Here is a 21,183-nt window from a genome sequence, read left to right on the forward strand (position 1 = left end):
GTGTCTGTTTTTGTGTACAGTACATAATTTCCTGACTGACTTGATATATAAAAGTTACTCGGGGTTGCAATTCGACAAGGACTGAGTTGTCATCCAAAAAATAACTGCTGACGAGACCACAACACATATCACGTGATCATAGAGCGTCTGTCAGGTTATGGGGTCTTGACTTCAATCATTTTGACTTCAATTAATATTTAGTAGACCAGATATTGTTTATTTACTTTATCCTCTTCGCCATTTGTCACCGCACTAGCTGACCCGGCATATGTGGGCTCTCGAGTCTCCGTGTGTATTTGTGACCAATCAGTTCAGTTAAACACAGTAAACTAAGGCAAACTAAAAGACTATCATAGGATTATAGGGAAGTAAATCTGTGACAGTATTAAGACATCGCGTGATTATACGTATGAGTGGCTCTGGATTATAGAGAGGTAAATCGTATCTGTGACTTAAAACTTCGCGTGATTATACATATGAGTGGCGCTGGATTATAGATTATGGTTTTGTAAATAGTAGGGTACATGGGTAGAAGTATAAAATCACTAAACATGTGTCGGGTGTTTTGAGGTGTGTTTGACCAACTAGCTAATGATCTCTTTTAGTTTAGACCAAAGATATGAATTAAGTTTTTGTTGTTGTTACTCCTTTGGCTAAGTTGATAAATAATACATGAAGGAAAAATATGATTAATTTTAGGACTTTGTGTTATGTAGAGTATTACTCCAATAAGTACGATGATTTAACCCCTTGAGTACGATGCTTAACCCCCCTGAGGACATGATTTAACCCCTTGAGGATGGTGAGTTAACCCCTTGATAAAACTGCTTTAACCCCTGGAGTACGATGACCTAATTCCTCGAGTACAATATCATCGTAAACTCAAGGTAATCAACCAGCGTACTCAAGAGATTAAGAACAATTAAATTAACAAAAACATCAAGTCTAATCAACAATATAAGGTGAAATATTTTTTTTTTAATATTTCTTCGCGTCGTTTGTAAGTTAACAGAAATAAACAGACGGAATAAACAAGGGATCAAAGTAACGTTGATTTATCAGTTGGTCTATAGCGCTTAGGTCTCTGTCGCGCCTCATGACTGTAAACACACAAAGATGATGTTATTTTTGTTGTTACGGAGAGCAATGCATGATTTTATTCACCATAATACCGGAGGACCAAGCGCACTCTCTCTCTCTCTCTCTCTCTCTCTCTCTCTCTCTACTACTCTCTCTACTACTCTACTCTACTCTTCTCTTCTCTTCCACCCCCCCCATCTCTACCTTTCCCTCAGTAAGTGCCTGAAGTACACTTTATGAACCAGTTTGGAGGTACTCAACTCTTAACACTATCTTGCCTCTGCCGGCCCAAATGGTGACATCCTCTGCCAACATGTCGTCGTTCCTGTCGTTCTGGTAGTCGTTCTCGTGGTCGTTCTGGTAGTCCCTCTTCCCCACGTTCCCCTTCCAATGTCCCTTTCCCCTCGCCCCTCGCCCCCCTCCCCACGTTCCCCTCCCCACGTTCCCCTCCCTTCGTCCCCCTATCCTCCCCTTCACCGCATCCCCCTCTCCTCCCCTTCCCACATCCCCCCTCTCCTCCCCTTCCCCACATCCCCCTTCATCCCCTCATCCCCGTCCCCCCTCTCATCCCTTCCTCACGCCCCCATTCCCCCTGTGCCCCTCCTTCCTTACGATCCTTAAACGTTCCTACTGTAAGTACCCTCCCTCCTCCCTCCCTCCCTCCCTCCTCCCCTCCTCCCTCCTCCCTCCCTCCTTCTACAGTACGTGGCTCACTTACTTTCAGACACAAAGATGGAGTCTCAAGATCCATCACTCTGTCTCCCTCAAGCTATGACCTGTGAACGTTTACTTAACTAGTTTAGTTATATACTTTTACAACACTTAAGACGGCAGCCAAACTAAGTAAAAAATAATGGTACGTTTTTCTAGAAGTCTGGAATTTGAGAGGATTACTTCAAACACCTTATAGAATTTCCTTATAAAGCTGGTTATTTTCACCCATCTGATCACAACCCGGAAGTGCCCTAGAGACGGGTATTGTGAGGAGGAGGGGGGAAAAACACAACAACATGCTGGGGTTCAGTGTATAAGGCTGAGCGTCGCACTACCCAGAGTCGGAAAATAGCCCCACTTGAGCTTTATCTCGCCATGTTCCTTTCTTGCTCGTAAACTGTGGCACTCTGCCCCCGCCCTTACTCAGGTATTATTTATTTATTAAGTATTAAGTCCTACAGGTGTTTTAGTTTATACAGGTGTTTTAATATATTGTTGAGATTGTTTTGTGTGTGTGTGTGTGTGACGGTATCAATCTGTTGTTTCTCTGAGCGTTTGACTCTCTCTCTCTCTCTCTCTCTCTCTCTCTCTCTCTCTCTCTCTCTCTCTCTCTCTCTCTCTCTCTCTCTCTCTCTCTCAGTAGCAGGTGGTGTAGGTACCCAAACAGATCAGCTGATACACTTACATTTAAATAAACCTTTGAATATATCCACTGATCAGCTTTTTCATTTTTCTTCATCTTTCCTTTTGATTTTCTTCTTCATTTTTTGTTGTTGTTGTTGTTTGTGATTAAAGAGATTAGTTATCCCGGTGTGCGACTTAAGGTGGTTTAATAAGTCTTTTATTTCTTATTGGTGCAGTTTACTGAAATATCTCTCTCTCTCTCTCCCTCTCTCTCTCTCTCTCATCCAGATTTATAGGCCTATAATTATTTTACAACTGGGTGTATGGATGAATGATGAATAATAAAGGGGGAGTCTTATATATTTTTTATTATTTATTTATTCATTCATTCATTCTTTATTTATTTTATTTATTTTTATTTTTTGCTCACCCACCGTCTTCATGGGAAATGGTGTACGAGAGTGATAAAAATTGATAATTAATTACGTGCATTGTGTGTGTGTGTGTGTGTGTAATAATAATAATAATAAAAATTAACGGTTTATTGAAAGAGCTTGGCAGCCAGAAGGCTCAAAATATACAGTTACATATTTGGGGAATGGGTTTCGAATTACAAATAATATACAAATAACATAAGTGATATAAATAAGATATATGATAACTAGATGGAGAAAAGCTCAAACTACAGTGCATTTCAACATAGTGACAGTGCAAGGAGTAGTGTTTACTGGGAGTGAATACACTGGTCTATTACAAGTTATTGATAATTTTTACAATGGTTGGGACTGGGCTGTTCTTATAGCGATCAGTTCGTGCACGTATGGGCTGGATGCGGTTGTGTGTGTTTTGTGTGTGTTGGTCCCTCCTCAGTTCAGTTGCCACACCAGACAAAACAATTATTGAATATTTATTTGTAAACATTTGGCTTTAGTTTAGTAGACACTGAAAAATTAAGCAAATTGTTTTTCATTGAATTTTTATGTAATGTTGCCGACTGGTGAACTGTAGTGAGGTAACTCCGTACAGGATGGTGGTTTTGTTGGGCTGTTATTCTATATTACAAAGAATTACAGTATATTACAAGATTACATAATACAGCGACAAGAGTTACAGTACATCACATTTAAACTTTGTATTTCTCCTCCTCAGGTGAGTCAAGTGTGACGTCAGACTCTGGCAGCCAACACGGTATGTATTGATGTAACTTGCAATTACGCCAGCACGAGCAACGCATCGCCAGCATGAGCTGTCATCAACAGTGTTTGGTGCTGTTGCCTTCTTCCTCTCTGACGAACGTTCGCCAGCTTTTACTCCTCCCCCACAATGATACAGTTACAGAAGCTACGCCAGACTAACATTCGCCAGCCTTCCGTTCACCCCCACAATGACACATTCGTACGCCAGACTAACGTTCGTCAGTAGTAACGCTTTAGTATCACGTACAGTAAACACCGCCAAGATAAACAAAACTCACCGAATTATTTTATCTTCTACAAGTCGTCCACAAATTTCGGCTCCTTTACAAACATTTAAGTCGTGCGTGATTCATCTTAACTATTTGTCGGGTCGTTAAGATTGTGACGTGGGTTGTTATTATGTTGATCATGTAATAATAGCTATCACCTGTTTGTTTATGACTAGTGGAGGATGATAGTGGTGGTGGTAGTGGTGGTGAGGTGGTGTTTGGTGTACGCTATAGGGAACAGGGAATGGGGGTGCATGACTGAGAAAGGGAGGGGAGAGGAAATGGCAGTATTACCAACAATAGCTCTTGAGCCCAGCTGGTCGACCCTGCTTGATGCTGTTGCTCTCAGTCACTTCCTCTCTATGTCTCTCCTCCTTCTTCCTTCCTTCCTTCCTCCCTTGGTTCTTTCCTCACTTCCTTCCTTCCTTCTTGTTTCTCTTCCATGCTTGCTTGGTTCCTTTCCTCTTCATATTTGTTTCTTTTCCTTCCGTCTTGCTCACTTCCTCTCTTCTCTTGTATGTTGTCACTATTATCGTTCCTTCCCATTTTCCTCAGTCTTCAGCAGCAGATATGTTCTCTCTCTCTCTCTCTCTCTCTCTCTCTCTCTCTCTCTCTCTGGTCTTTCTAATTATTTCTGTCTACTTCTCCATTCTTTTCCCTTCCTTTCTTTTTTGCATTTCCGTCCTTGTCTCTCCCTTCCTCCTTCTTACTTCCCAATTCTCTCGACTTCCCCTTCTTATCTCATTCCCTCCACTATCCCTTCTTTTGTCTCTGTTCCTTTCGGTTCTTTTTTTCCCATTCTCCTTTCCTTTTTATCTGTCTCGAAGGATTCTTACCTATGTGTGTGTGTGTGTGTGTCCCATTAACCATTACTTCCCCTCGCCTACCCTTCCTACCTATCCTTCCCCCTCCTACCTATCCTTCCCCCTCCTCCCTTTCATCCTCCTACCTACTCCTCCCCCTTTGCCTCACCCCTCAAACTTGTCAAACAATTGCACTAATATTTACCAGTTGGATGACGTCACCGGGCCCACACCATGAACACTGACGAATACTGAGAACACAACCTAAGTTTAGCTGCCAGTGCCGAGTTCAGCAAGTACTTAAAGGGTTAGTGGGTATACTTGTTTCCTATAGGGCAAGGGAGTGTGCTGTTTTATCTCGTTTACGGGTTAATGATCGTTAGGTTGGGTTAGGTTAGGTTAGGTACCCTCTTAAGTTGTTCATTTTCTGATATCGTAACGCTATCTTCTATCATGTTATATAAACGTGGAAAAACGTGTACGTACGTGTGTGTGTGTGTGTGTGTGTGTGTGTGTGTGTGTGCGTAGGGGGTCTTTTGAGGGTGTGTGTGGGGGCCCGGTATTAACACTAATGGCTGCTGAATACACCCACAAGTATGGCCGAGGGGAAGCAATGGCGTCCTCTGTGAATTTTTGGTTTAGAACGAGTCATAGGGGATGTCTTCTGGGTGTATCATGGTGGTGGTAGTGGTGATGGTGGCGGCGGTGGCGAGTGGTGGTGATGGGTAGTGACGATGGTGGATGGAAGACCATGGTGGTAGAGGTAGTTGCTCGAGCTTCTTGACTGCTCCGTCAGCTACTGTAGATACATTAGGTCCTGTCATCTCGTATCCTCTGGCAGGAGATAAGTAACCGTGGCAGATTAGTTATCGAGTTCACTGTTTATTTAACCAGGAAAAAAATAGATACAAGACAAACAAGAAACAAGTTTATTTACTCCGACTAACACACATACAAAGTAAACAACAACAATGATAACAGGGCTGAAACTACAGAATATTGGAACACTCTTGTAGGCACATTGTCTCGCCTCCCTGAAGAATCTTATTTAGTTCCTGGGAGTTACTTTCATTCCTTTACTCTCCTACAGGGTCAGAGGTCATGCCAATATACCCCCGACTAACCCGACCATAGCCAGGCTGGTCACTGATCCTGGTGTGTTTGAGAGAAAGACGAGTGTACCCCCTATTTAGCCAGCTGGTGTAGTAGAGGGGGGGGGGGCTGGTCTTTGAGTGGAGGAAGTACTCTCTCTCTCTCTCTCTCTCTCTCTCTCTCTCTCTCTCTCTCTCTCTCGTGAACATTCCCTGAGGTGTGGCAGGCCAGGGTAACAAGACCTGAAGTGGCAGTCTGAAATATCACGACATTCCCTTCCTCTCTCTCTGGGCTGTGTTACCTCCATGGTGATACTGAGAGAGAGAGAGAGAGAGAGAGAGAGAGTATATTTCGTCTTTCACTCCTCCCACATTATGTATCTTTCCGGAGCCCACACATCTTGTTATCCCGTTCATCTGTCCCAATCTCTGTCTTCCACCCCTGGTCCTCCTACTTCACAATTTCAACCATTTAATAATCTCGACCCATTATCTCCTCACCCCTAATAACCCGCTCAAATTGTCTCACTTTTCTTATTCTGTAAATTTCAAAGTGTTTTCTCGTCGTTTTAGGTAATTTAGCATTTCCTCATTTTTGTTTTCATTATACTGTAGGTTATTTTTTTAACCCTCTCCTGCAGCACTACGTTTTAAAGGCCTTTAACTTAATCTGGTTTAACCTAACCTGACTTAACTTTACCTAACGAAACTTTTTGTAACCTAACCTTACCTAACCCAATCAAACCTAACCTAACCCAAATAAAACAAAGTAAATCGATGATATCTTGGTTAGGTTAGGTTTTGGCTATATTAGGCTGTCTCAAATTTTGTTTCACGGTGAATACTTTATATAACCCCGCAGTCTCTGAAGAACCACAGTATATAAGATGGTGACGCCTCCTTGTAGAGACACTGAAAAAATAGTCCCAAGTTTACGCTCTTTGTTTTCCTTGCTTCTTGACAGCTTTTGTCCTGTGAGCCAAAACAAACTTACATGAAAATCCCTTCCCAAAATATCAGGAGTTTGAGTGGCGACCGTCCCCTTGACACACACACACTGAAGAAGTTAATATATGAATAACTAGTAGGGACACCGGATCTCTCACCGTCTATTAACTTATGACGACAATCTTGCATATTGAGTGATGACCTTTCACCTTTGACCTCTTGATCCCCAAATGAAAGCGCTCTAAGGCTTGTCCAGGCCAAATATATACCTCATCTGCATTTAAAGCTGGCACTCACTGTCCACTCTACTCACGCACCACCGCTGGGGCCTTCGTCAGTAGGAGTAATAATTATAAACACATCAATAAATCTTTCATTAGGTAAAATAAAGAGTCCTGGCACAAGCGGCCCTCACAACACAACAACACTGACAAGAAGATGAAAACCACAGAAGACAAAACACTACTTGTGACGGGGGTGTTTACGATGGTCACTGAGAGAAAGATCTGTTGGGGGACAAGATGTGTGTTGGTGATGTGTTCAGGGTCTCCTTCTCACTATTCCTGGGAGAGAGTGGGTGAGGGAGATGGAAGGAGGGAGGTAGGAGGAAAGGGTGAAGGGGGGGGGGGGGGGGCATAGGAGAGGGGAGATTGTCATAACCATAATATTGTTGGCAATAAACTGAGAGCTTTACTGGCATCTCACCTTCACTCTCCCTCTTTTTTCTCTCCCCACTTTATCACCCCAGCCTCTCACCCACCCCCTCCCAGCTCATCACCCTACTCTCTCCCCAACCCCTCATCCGCCCTCTCCCATTTTATCACCCACTATCTCCCCAACCTCTAACCCATGCACCCTCCCTCTCTCCCTCCAGCCTCTCGCCTTCACGCTCCCTCCTTCCCTCCAGCCTCTCGCACTCACGGCCCCTCTCTCCCTCAGCCTCTGCACTCACGCTCCCTCCTCCTCCTCCCTCTCCCTCCAGCCTCTCGCCTCACGCTCCATCTCTCCCTCCAGCCTGCTCCCTCCCTCCCCCCTCAGCCTCCTCCTCCCACGCTCCCTCCCTCCCTCCCTCCAGCCTCTCACTCACGCTCCCTCCTCCCCCTCCAGCCTCTCGCACTCACGCTCCCTCCCTCCCTCCAGCCTCTCGCACTCACGCTCCCTCCTTCCGTTTCAGCCGTTCCTGTAGTTAGGAGCTGAGAGAGATTATCATAAGGAAGTGACGCGGCAGACAGGTGTGTGTGGTCATGGCGAAATTAAAGACACCCTGACACTGTGTTCCCAAAGCTCACCTGTCCAACATTATTTAATCTGCGAGGTAACATTAACGAGTAGGACCAATTTTGTACCGTGTAAAGAAGTCGTCACTACTTTATGTGTAGACTCGCCGCTCTTCCTGGCAGTACACAGTGGCCCAGGGTCTTCAATTGGTTCTTAAAAATTGGCTCAACTACTTCGATGAGGCAAAATTGTACTCCAATCTTGTCAATGAAGTTATTAAAGCAAATAGCAAGGAACATGGACTCTGGTTGTGTTATAATCTCTCTCTCTCTCTCTCTCTCTCTCTCTCTCTCTCTCTCTCTCTCTCTCTCTCTCTCACACGGTCGGCTCGCCATAGTTCCTATTATGTAATACTCCGGGGAAACTATTATTAATAACGAGACTTGATCTAATTCCAGGAATGTTCAGGGGGGTATAAGGGAGGAGGGGGGCGGTAGTGATGGCATGAGGAAGTCGGGGGATATTTTTGGTGGTGATAGTGGTTGGAAAGAGATGGTAGTGGTGGTGGTGATTTTGGGAGGGGTGGTGGTGAGGATAATGCTGGTGGGAGAGAGGGAGGGAGAGGTGAGAAACGTGGGGGAGAGAATTTGAAGGGGAAATGAGAGGGAGAGAGAGAGAGAGAGAAAGACGACAATATGAACAGCAAGAATCATACACAGTTGTCCACGAAGCAAAATATTAATGTTACCCTTTAAAGAAAATCAGCTTAAAATTTTAGGCTATTTGTAACTTTATATGGCACAATTTATTATTTAAGTGTTATAAATATTCAATGGGGAAATAGCGGCTTAATAGCATGTACTGTGGAATCAAGCATGATATCTTGATCTGCCCATTAATTATCCAGTTTTATCAGTAGTTTCTCGATTTTTTGTTGTTGTTGAATGTCATAATTGTTGTATAAGGAAGTAACAACACGGGTCTGAATTCTCAAAGGCCCATACGTTAAATTTTCCTCCTTAAATTATATAAAGATATATTTTACGGTCTTTCTTTATTTACGAAACAAGAACTGCTTATCAAAGTTTCTTACGTCAAAATTTACCACTTTAACTGGAAACACGAGACCGCATCTGACTCACTTAAACTACGACATGAGGACAGATTCTCAAAGGCTCTTGGGTTTAATCCCCCCCCTATCCCTTGACTGGTGAAGTAATGACTCCTCACATTGACTCACGTAACCCAAGAAGACTGTCAACATGTCGTCGAAATTCCCCTGAGACTCTACTACCCTAACTTGATACGTTCTTTATTGAGGGTTAAATTACAAAGCGAAAATATACGAATCATTGAGAATCCATCTGTGTCGTATGAGTTAGGTAAGATTGGTTCTAAATTACTGTAGTTATGTAGTGGGGGGAAAATCTTAGGAAGTTTTGTGAATCCAAATGGCGGTACAGGAGGAAGAGAAGGTCAAAGGCCTTAGGATTTAAATCAGGAGTTATTGGTGATTACCCCGATAGGATCTTATCTTAACTGAGGGAGGCGGTGGTGGTGGTCAGTCCCTTAACTTGATTAAAAGTCTCCTTGGCCCTTGGGTAGTGAGTGGGGGGGGGACTGTCTCACTCCCCTACCGCCATCATCCTAATATTTCCACCCCCCCTCTCCCTTCCTCCTCCTCTCACCCTCCTCCCTTCTCTCTCCCTCCTTCTCTCTCCCCTTCCCCCCTCCTCCCCTCCCTCCCCCCCTCCTCCTTCTCTCCTCCCTCCTTCTCTCTCCCTCCTCCCTTCTCTCCCTCCTTCCTTCTCTCCCTCCTTCTCTCCCTTCCTCGTTCTCCTCCCCTCCCGACAAGAGGGAGTTTATATATAAGGAGGGGGAGGCACCGCCCTCTTTTAATCTGTTCCGGTTTCTGTTCGTCTGTATGTATGAAACACACACACACACACACGCGCACACACACACACACAAAAAAAACACTCCATCATTAACAGACACTTGATGGAAGGGAAGGAGGGAGTTCCGGTGGGAAGGGGAATTATGTGGAAAAGGGAGAAAAACTGGAAAATAGGATCATGAGAGAGAGAGAGAGAGAGAGAGAGAGAGAGAGAGAGAGAGAGAGAGAGAGAGAGAGAGACCACACGCTAGCCAGTTGATAGAATCTGATGAGTGAGCGGACGGTGGCTGATGGATTTATAGAGGAAGACTTACTTACCTAGTAGGTGGGTGGAGGAGGAGGAGCAGAGGAGGAGGACTAAGGGAAGGATTAGGGGAAGTAGGAGGAAAAGGGAAATGGAGAAGATTGATAAGGAAAGCGGAGGAGAAAAGGAAGAGGAGAGGAGGAAGAAAGGGAAGAGGAAGAAAGGGGGAGGAGAAGAGGAAGGAAGAGGTCATTGTGTGGTGTGGTATTTCTTATGTTCAGGAATACCTCTGATGACGTCACGCATCAGGATCATTGGGGGATATTGTTCCTGTGTGATTTTACTTTAAGGTTTATTCTGTGCTGCCCAATCCACGTCAAGAACTCTATACTGTTGGCCAATCAATGTCAAGAACTTTATACTGTTGGCCAATCAGCGTCAAGAACTCTTTAATCTTGCCCAATCCACGTCAAGAGCTCTATACTGTTGGCCAATCAACGTCAAGAACTCTATACTGTTGGCCAATCAATGTCAAGAACTTTATACTGTTGGCCAATCAATGTCAAGAATATTATACTGTTGGCCAATCATTGTCAAGAACTCTTTAATCCTGCCCAATCAATGTCAAGAAGTCTATACTGTTGCCCAATCAGTGTCAAGGTGCTTAAATTTTCGTTCAATCAGTACTAATATGCACGTATTGCCGACCAATGACCATCAGTCTCTTCATATGGCTGGCCAGTCATTATCAAGGAGATAGGTATGGCAGCCAATGATCGCCAAGATGTTTTATAATGCCGACCAATAAACGTCAAACTGTTGGTGGTGTTGACGAATCAGGAGTGTCCAGGTGATATAGTTTATGCAGCAGTAAAATGAAATTGTCTGTTTTTTACAGTGCGTAGACTTGAACCGGGTTATACCGTGCATGTTGTCGAGTAAAACCGTGCATACACACACGCCATTATTGACGCATCCACTAGTATGTGTACATGGTGTGCGTATGTGTGCGCGCTAAGGTAATACCGCATTGATTTTTAACGTATAATTTTTTCAGGTGTAATAGTGTGCTTAATTAGCTTTTGAAATTACATAGGGGTAATATAAAGATGAAATAAAACAAATTATTTATCCGTCAATGCATACACGGAAGCATAGGAGTGTCGAACGTTAGTCTGGCGTAGCTTCTTCCATGAGTGTTAGGTACAGGGAAGGCTCGTCTGGCGTCAGTTCAACAAGCATGTGTATAAGGGGTGGAAGGGATCATTCACCAGGCGCCCTATTTATGGTACAGCACAGACATTAATATTAACATTATCATTCTACTTCATCAATCGTTCTACTGTCTTCATTATCTGGGGGTTGGCGGCCACAGTCCTCAACTCTTAACGTTCTCAGGCTGTTTTTACCAATCATTCTACTGCATGCCATTAAATTTGTGTACGTACCCAGACCATTCTCACGTGTATACCCTATACCGAGTGTCTGTGTGTGTTTACCCTGCCATTGATCTTGCTACGTGCCTAAAAATTTCCTGAAGTATTATTTTTGTTGATACAGTATTATTATTGATTGTTTTTCTTCTGTATTGTTATTATTATTATCATATACTCTACTTTATTATCACTATCCTGTAATAATTATTGCTACAGCAGGTATACAAGGTAGAGTGAGGGCGGGAGTGGAGCGCACACACCGGATGTAAACAAAAACACCAGGTCACGTGCTATTGTTGTGACGCCACGTACCACACTTTTCCCGCGCTTCCCACAGGGTTAGATTTACGGCCCAGTTGATTGTGTTTTTGTTCCCTTTGTTTTTATAGGAATGCGAGGCCCAGTGTAAGGGTTGGTGTGACGGACGTGACAGGTGAATAATTTTTAAACCTATTGGAGACGTCGGGTCCTATGAAGGGTGAATGAATTTGTTACTGTGTGCTGTTGTGTGGGAAAATAACTAGCTAGAACGATTTAATTTTACATAATCATGATCTTACATACATACATACGCTCAGACTTAGGTTCACACGCTTCTCCTGACCCCAGTATGTAAAGGAAGTTTTTCTGGCGATAATTGTATGAATTTAACCTTCCATTTCCGCTGCTTGTTTAATTTGCTGGTCTCACTGTGGATTGACTGGTCACGCTAACCCCTTGTGTGGGTGAGTGTATGCGAGAGGGTGTACGTATGTGAGAGGGTGTATGTATGTGAGAGGGTGGACGTGTGGGAGTGCGTACGTGCGGGAGAGTCTACGTGTGGGAGAGTGTGTGGGTGTGGATGTAATATGTATACAGTATGTGTGTGTGTGTGTGTATTTCATAATATTAGTGAGAATTTCTAGTCCACCAATGTTTGTTTATATGTATGGCTAGTTTTCTCCCTTTCAATAATAATAATAATAATAATAATAATAATAATAATCGATATTTAATTTATAATAACAGCAACTCTAACAATAACAAAAAACAGCAACAACAACAACAATAATAATAATAATAATAATAATAATAATAACAACAATAATAATAAAACAGTTATTCATTCGCTTAATTTTTTACGTATTTACATAATATTTACTTGTGTTTTACCTGTGTTTTAATTTAATGTATATTTTTATTAGTTTTACCTTTTTTCCATTATTCTTTATATTTATCGACTTTATTTTCCTTTACTTCCTTCTACTTATTTTATTACCTTACTACCTACTTTATTTAGCTTTTCTCTCCATCCATATTTTTCATCATTTAATCTACATTATCCTGACATTCTTCTACTTCCATATACTAATATTTATTATATTTTGCCTTTTCATTCTTATATCTTATACATTATATTAATTCCATCTTTATTATGCATTTTTTCATTTTTTTTCACATTATATTATCAATTTTATCTATTCCATCTTTCTTCCGTGTTTTCTATTAATCTCCCCTATTTTTACTTCTATTTTATTCTTCCTTCTTTCTATAATATTTTAATCTCATATTGCAAGTTTGTTTCCGTTTTATTATTCAATATTTTCACTGTTCCTTAACTTACTGTTGCTCTGGGTGGCTCGCGTCCCTCCCGTTTTACTGTTGGTTTTTTTCTGTTTGTTGTTAATAATATTTTTTCCTTATTCTGTTTCTTTCAGTTTCTGGGAGTCACCTCTCTGATGGTAAGAGTTTGTTCTATGAGTCAGTACCAATAGTATAATCTTGTGCGAGTCAGTATCAGTAGTATAATATTGTGAGTCAGTACCAGTAGTATAATCTTGTGAGTCAGTACCAGTAGTATAATCTTGTGAGTCAGTACCAGTAGTATAATCTTGTGAGTCAGTATCAGTCGTATAATATTGTGAGTCAGTACCAGTAGTATAATCTTGTGAGTCAGTACCAGTAATATAACCACATCACTACCAGCTTGTATAGACCTAACTGACTCGCATGACTCACAATATATCCACATACTAGGGGATATGTGACGTCAGATCCACATAAATGACCTTGGGTTGCACGAGTCGGGTGCCGTGACCTCCTCTCCCCCCCTGCATCCGCTAGTGTGACCTGTAGTGTAATATAATTGACCCGTGACCTATATTCAAGCTAGACTTAGTACACTCTAGATAAGAAGAAAATGGAAACATGTGTGAAGAAAACCTAACCTAACCTAAGTCTAACCTAACCTAACGTGGACAGCGATGACAACAGACAAGAAGTGCGAGGAATTATGATGTATTTCGACCATAGGGGACATGAATGAAGTTGGTTTGGTACTGTGTGTGACGACTTGGGTTATGTTAGGAAGTACGTACTGTAGAAGTGATTTGAAGTACTGCAGTAGGTAAAAACTCATGAAGTATACAATTCTGTTCCCAGGGGTAGTTCTGTACACGATAGTTACCACGATAAATTGTACAATAATATAGTACTGTAAATAATGATTCACACTCACTAAATATATAGTGTTACGTACAGGTGGTTCTGTAGACATTAGTTCACATACTTAACTACAAGTGTGTGTGTCTGTGTGTACAAGTGCAGTGGCCGTAAATATGTGTGCATAGAGTGGTGGTGTGGGTAGCGTCACACAATGGTTATCAACAGTGAAGAGTTAGAGCATTTTTATTAAGTATCTTGTTGGGTTTATTGTGTGTGAACGTGTGGGAGGATGACGTCATACTCGTTGCAGCTGACCTCTCTCTCTCTCTCTCTCTCTCTCTCTCTCTCTCTCTCTCTCTCTCTCTCTCTCTCTCTCTCTCTCTCTCTCAAGAATCCTAGGATTGATGGATGCGAGTATTGTACTTATTGTAGGATATCTCAATGTTAGGATATTTGGTATAGGATGTGTTAGTACTGGTGAATTAATTTTCTAAGTTTAGTCTAGGATATTATATTTACTTTTGTAGGATATTCTGTAGGGTTAGAGGTGGAGTAAGGATGACATACATTCAGTACCATGGAAGCCGGATCTAACCTATATAGACGAGTCTTCTATATATGGCGTGAGATATATCAGGATTTTATCGGGGCGGTGGACTTGTAGGTACAGTAGCTTAGGACCTGAGATTGTGTTGGTGAAAAGAAGGATCTCCCCTTATAATCCCTGGCCCAGGTTATTTGTCGCGGACTGGCTGTTCTCATTCTCACACCTTCTCTAAGTTCATTTTATTTACCGTGAGTTTAGGTTAGGAAAGAAATCTCTGTGGGTGACGTTTCGGATCAGTGGTTCGGAGTTGCCACGATACTGTTTTTTTGGTGTGTGTGTGTGTGTGTGTGTGTGTGTGTGAGAGAGAGAGAGAGAGAGAGAGAGAGAGAGGCCAATTCACACATGTAAACACGAAGATTCATTTATGTTCTATTTTATATTTTCTCAGCGCACCAGATTGTCCTTTTTACATGTTTTCATCTCTGACGTTTTAAAATTGGCTTGACACTTGATTTTTATGGCCCCAGACGCGATATAAATGTCTTTTCGTACACACACACACACACACACACACACACACACATATATATTTTTCTGTTACTTCATCACTCCACCATCATCATCTTCCTCCTTTCCTCGTTTACTTATGTTTCTAATTCTTTTTCTCTATTTCAGCTTCTTCCTATTCCTTTATTTCTCCATCTTCCTGTGCTTCTTGATCGTCATCTTCTCTTCTTCCACTTCATCCCTTCCTCCTACATCACTTCCTTCCTCTTCTTCATCATCTTCCATTTTTCTTCATGTCTACTACTTGATCTTCCTCTCCCTCTTCTTTATCTCTTTCCCCTCCTTAGCTATCATCTCTCCCTTTCTTATCCGGTACATCAGAGGACGACGAGGATAGAGGGAGCCACGTTAGGTTAGGTTAGGGTCACACTGTCAACAAGGAAGGCTACCAGACACTGAGGACTCGAGGTGCTTAGTGGAAGGGAGAGGAGATGCTGTTGTATAGGCCTGTTATATAGAGTACTGGGAGGGGAGGTATTGGTGGTAGTGGTGGTGGCAGTGGTGGTGGTGGCAGTAGTGGTGGTGGTGACAGTAGTGGTGGTGGTGGCAGTAGTGGTGGTGGTGGTGGCAGTAGTGATGGTAGCAGTAGTGGTGGTGGTGGCAGTGGTGGTGGTGTGGTGGTGGCAGTGGTGATGGTGGCAGTGGTGGTGGTGGTGGCAGTGGTGGTGGTGGCAGTGGTGTGGTGAGTGGTGGTGGTGGCAGTGGTGGTGAGGCAGTGGTGGTGGTGGCAGTGGTGGTGGTGGTGGCAGTGGTGGTGGTGGCAGTGGTGGTGGTGGCAGTGGTGGTGGTGGCAGTGAGGTGGTGGTGGTGGTGTGATGGTGGTGTGGTGGTGGTGGTGGTGGTGGTGGCAGTAGTGGTGGTAGCAGTAATTGGTGGTGGCAGTAATTAATTGGTAACAGTAGTGGTGGTAGTAGTGTGGTGGTGGTGGTGGCAGTAGTGGTGGTGGCAGTGGTGGTGGTAGCAGTAGTGGTGGTAGTGGTGGTGGTGGTCGCCAGGTTGCACCACTAATAATATCTAACTACTCCGGTTTTGTGGTGACTGTGTACCCACCCTGCACCCTACACCCCTCCTCCTCTCACACCCTCCCTCCTCCACACACCCCTCCTCCCTCTCACACACCCTCTCTCCCTCCTCTTTTACACCCTCCCTCCCTTTCCACCTCCCTCCCTCTCCCCCCCTCCCTCCCTCTCCACCCCTCCCTCCATTCACCCCTCCCTCCCTTTCACTTACCCCTCCTCCCTTTCCACACCCTCCCTCCTTTCCTTCCACCCTCCCCTCCCTTTCACACACCCTCCCCTCCCCTCCCCTCTACACAGCATTTGTCCTTCCCTCCCCACCCCTTCCTTCGCCCTTCCTTCCTCCCTCCCTCAACACTTCTTACTAAACGTGCAAACCGCCCACACGTCTTAGGGTGACACAACAGCAGGTAGAAAAGGGTAGGAATACTACTCTCTCTCTCTCTCTCTCTCTCCTCTCTCTCTCTCTCTCTCTCTCTCCTCCTCTCTCTCTCTCTCTCTCCTCCCTCCTCCCTCTCCCCCTCCTTCCGTCTCTACACCAGTCTTATTTTCTTTGGTATTTTGTCTTTCATTATCTGTCGGTCTCTATCTCTCTTTCCAGTTCTCTCGTATTCTCCTTTGTATATTTCCTTTTCCTTCCATCCTTATTTTTTCGTCTCGCTTTTTACCCTTTACGGTTTAATTTATGCTTTCCTTCCTATCTATCTTCTCTTCACAATCCTAAATTAGTGTCTCTTCTGTTCTTCCCTCTTCATCTGCCCTTATTGTTTATCTCCGTCATTTCTCGTTTAATTTCTGTTCTTTTCATCTCCTCTAAACATTCTCTAGTCCTGGTTATTCTAGTCTTTCGTTCTTCCTCCTTTTCCCCCTTCTTCCTCCTCTTCCCCCTCTTCCTCCTCGCCCTTCTTCCTCCTCGTCCCCCTTCTTCCTCCTCGCCCCTTCTTCCTCCTCGCCCCCTTCTTCCTCCTCGCCCCCCTTCTTCCTCTTCTTCCCCTCTTCCTCCCCTTCTTCCTCCTCGCCCCCCCTTCTTCCTCTTCTTCCCTATCTTCATTTCTTCCCCTCCTCTTCCTCCTTCACTCGATTACATAAATTAGCATTACGATTCCTGGGCTTTTTCAACCTCTTTAATCTTTCCCGCCAAGTTTTTTTTGGGGCGCGAAATTTAACTCTATCGTGACAGCAGGGTCAAGAAGATGCTATCCAACGAAGGTCACGAGGTAGCAAGTCCACCTATACACTGTGTAGAGTTCGCCCACGTGTGTTGGTGGTGGTAGGAGAGGTGTTGGTGGTGGTAAGGGTGGTGGTGGTGGTGGTGGTCGTAGTAGGGGATGTGTTTGATGTCGTAGAGGAGTGTTGGAGGTGGTAGGGGAAGTGTTGGTGGTAGTATGGGTGTGTTGGTGGTCGTAGGGGAAGTGTTGGAGGTCGTAGGGGAAGTGTTGGAGGTCGTAGGGGAGTGTTGGAGGTCGTAGGGGAAGTGTTGGAGGTAGTAGAAGTATTAGATGTGGTAGGGAAATGTTGGAGGTGGTAGGAGAAGTGTTGGTGATCGTAGGGGAAGTGTTGGAGGTGGTAAAGGAAGTGTTGGAGGTCGAAGAGGGAGTTTTGAAGGTCGTATGGGACGTATTTGTCTTGTGTGGTTGGTTTTGTTGACATGACACGTGTGCAAGGTTTATATTACTCAAACTTTGCCAAGAGAGATACTATGACACTCACTCTCTCTCTCTCTCTCTCTCTCTCTCTCTCTCTCTCTCTCTCTCTCCCTCCCCTAGTACTTGTGTTAATTTAGCTATTTCCTCTTGGTAGGTTGGAAGGTTAGTGTGAAGGAAGATAAAATAACAATATATAGCTACATGAACTTTAATTACTGTAGTGGAAACGAACCAATGAAATTTCTTTATATACAAAATCCCCGCGAGATAATTTTATATTTTGGTTAGATTAAGTTTGTGATTTTCTGGTTAGTTAAATATTGTAATATGGATTTATGTTCCCTGGGATTAAGTCCGACGGAATTTTAACCAATGGAATTTTCAGTGGCATTAAAAAAGCTTCAATAGAATTTATCCAAACAGAAAACTAGCAGTAAAACTTAAGTAAATGTGAAACGAAGATTAATGCATAGAAAAAAAAAAACGGCGAATGGGAGGTGTAGAGAAGATGACATAACTGGTGATGAAGGTGACGTGGCAAGTGACTGATGAGGGAGTGACGCTTCAGGAGGATTTTAGAGGTCGTGAATATGAAAGTAGAATTTAGGGGTCGTGAATATGATTTTAAAGGTCTTAAATGTGACCTATGGGGGAGTAAATATATATTAGTGGTCGTGAATATCACATTGCAAGTCGTAAATAGTACAGTAGTTAGACGGCGTTAACAGTAAGCTAACAAGTCATAGTAACGGCGTCAACGGAGCAACAGCAAGACAGCATTAACAGTAACAACAGTATCATAGTTTTAACGGTAACAAAGGCCACAGTAACAGCGTAAACAAAAGCAGTAACAGTATAATTAACGCGGCCATTAAACAGGAAGAGACGAGTGACAGTGAGATGAATGACGGCACACGACAGCTGTCAAGAGGAGGGGAGAGGGATGAGGGGAAGGAGGGAAGGGAGGGAATTTCTAATTCAACTTAGTAAAACAAAAGAATGTCGCTACTGTCACCTTAACCCTCCAACTGAAATTTGTCATTTATTCAATGTAGGGATTGCTTGATGTATGTATGTAGTTGTGTATGTATGTGTGTATGGCTGTATGTAAGTACAGTGTAATCGAGGACCAGTCATCCTCGGGTGTGACAATATTTAAAAAAAAATCAAAGTATGTAAAATACTGTAAATGCCGTTAATCGGCTTAAAAACGACGTTTGGGGCATTTTCTTGCGTTCGTCTGACATATACTGATGATCTGATAAATATTTTTCCGTGTAAGAACGTGATAAATATCTAGTCACATGGCGTATACACTTATGACATCATGTAGATGGAGTCACCCGATTTGTAAACCAGGAAAAATGGCTGTTAGTCAAACCACTTTAGATCCACGAGGTCATGGAATGAGAGCCACCTGATTGGTCGATCGTGGAAGTGGCTGTGTTTGCCTGGTGAAGCAAAGGGCGTGGAACACATCCATTTTCTCAGCACTTGGCGCCATTATACCTTAGTGGTGCCAACTAGGAACACCCACACTGGCAGGAATAAAGCAGGATTTATTTGTTTTGGCCTTGTCTCTGCCATGACACCATTATGGTGTGTATGCACCACTTGAAGGGTTTAATTATTAGGGGTGACGGATGACTCTGGAGTGGTGTTACTTACCCTCCATGGCAACAGTCGTGGGCACACACTTGACTGCCATACTGGAACCATTTGAACAAAATCCACGTGTATGAGGGACTGGCATGCACTAATTGGTTCATCGCTTTAACCAAAGACATCATCACCTTAAAATAATTAAAACTGTCAATCTATTCTTACAAAATATAACGTAGCTCTATGCTGAACTTAGCCAAACCCAGGCCATTCCTGGACGGATACCTCGCTGACATCACTATGGCAAGGGCCAATTATTGCACCTCATGCCTGCAAATGTGGATTTTGCCTTTTGGTGTACACGGCCCAGACTGGTGAATGTGTGGTGGTGTTGGTTGTGTTAGGGTGAAGTCGCTATAGTGTGGCTGATGCGTCGTTCTGGAATTGTACTTGTATACGGATTCATAAGAATAAGTAATTATCGTATTTAACTAATTAGTGAGAATCCTATGTAATTAACATGTTTAATTAAAAAAAATGTTAAACCCTTCTACTCCTTGAGGTTTCCCAAAGCTGAATGAAATCGTCTTAAATTATACTAAACTGTTCATTAAACTGCCTATTTAAAAATATATTTCACAACCCCATTTTAATTTCAAAATGCTGTATTAACGACTCGTTAAACTCCCCACTTATAAAAGTATTACACAACCCTATATCTTTTTACGCTTAAAACTTATTTCATGGTATCTCTCACTTCTCGATGAACAACCTCATTTTTCTTCCTCTTCCAGTGTCATTGAGTCACTCGGGGTCACCGTGGGGTGATGACTACTACCATGACACCCTGGACCCAGAGGAGACCTTACCAACGATCACCTCCACCAGTCAAACCTTGGCTGTGATGGTGGGCGACCCTGTGTTGTTGCCCTGTGATGTACATAACCTGGGTGAGTAGTGTGCGTGTGTGCGTACGTACGTGCAATGAATCCTGGAGTCCAACACTAACATGCAAGTGCGAACATGGACTCGGAATACAAGAGGAAGAAACAAATTAGAGGCAAGAGAACCGAGGCACATGGGGAAGGATGGGGGTGAAGGATGACCTAGTAATGAATAGATTGAACATCCAGGAAAACAGCGGTGTGCGTGAACGAGTGGATAACATGGCGGCGTGTGATATTTTTTAGGGGAGAGGCTTGTTGGTGATGGATGATGTTGGTTAAGTGTGTAGTGACAGAAGCTAAACCAGGTGGAACCAGGTCAAACTCTCAGGGGCTGTGTCGTGAAAGAGGAACACCACAGCAGAACACATCTGTTTTAATTACAGGTATTAGAGAAATTGAATGATACCAAATGAAAGAAGAGTCAATGACCAACCTTCACCTTCAAGGGAAATGGTTTTCTAGATTGTGTAATAATATTAATAATAATAACATGAATGATGGTTGATCACCCCCCAAAATTTCACAAAACTCCAACCAACTTCCTCCTCGTCACCTCCTCACAAGTTTCCCATACATCCTATGTTTCTTCCCGCAGGAACCATCAGCCTCAGCTGGCGTCGTGGAGTAGAGACGCTGTGGGTCCTGAAGAAGCAGCCTGAGGGTCCCCTTCTCCAGGTATTTCCTACTAAAACTTTTCTTCCTCTGTCCGACTCGGATTCTACAGCTCTTGGGCCATAAACCTCTTATATTTTGGTTTTCAGGGTGTTACAGCTCTTGGTTTCTTCATTTCTTTGGTGTTGAAGCATTTTCTGGATGAGAAAGTTAATATAAAGGAAGTTTTGATTAGATAGTGAGAGAGGCAGGTTTTCCCCCATTTCTTTAATAAAAGAGCAAGTTCTATAAACGTCTCTTTC

At 43.2% G+C, this 21,183-nt stretch overlaps 1 protein-coding gene across 12 annotated transcripts in view; it reads left to right on the forward strand.

Moving 5' to 3' along the window:
- LOC121867202 (protein amalgam-like) overlaps positions 1–21,183 on the forward strand; it is a 65,731-nt gene that overhangs the window by 29,775 nt on the left and 14,773 nt on the right. For 5 of the 12 annotated variants that reach the window (XM_042367026.1, XM_042367023.1, XM_042367016.1 and 2 more), the window contains 4 exons: positions 3,568–3,606; positions 13,218–13,241; positions 20,117–20,272; positions 20,865–20,944. In XM_042367026.1, coding sequence (XP_042222960.1) covers positions 3,568–3,606; positions 13,218–13,241; positions 20,117–20,272; positions 20,865–20,944 — 299 coding nt within the window. The remainder of the gene's footprint in view (positions 1–3,567; positions 3,607–13,217; positions 13,242–20,116; positions 20,273–20,864; positions 20,945–21,183) is intronic. The other 7 variants (XM_042367019.1, XM_042367022.1, XM_042367027.1 and 4 more) reach the window with 3 other exon arrangements.

Source organism: Homarus americanus, unplaced genomic scaffold, assembly GCF_018991925.1.
Source record: "Homarus americanus isolate GMGI-L3 unplaced genomic scaffold, GMGI_Hamer_2.0 scaffold6317, whole genome shotgun sequence".
Classification (NCBI taxonomy): Eukaryota; Metazoa; Arthropoda; class Malacostraca; order Decapoda; family Nephropidae; genus Homarus; species Homarus americanus.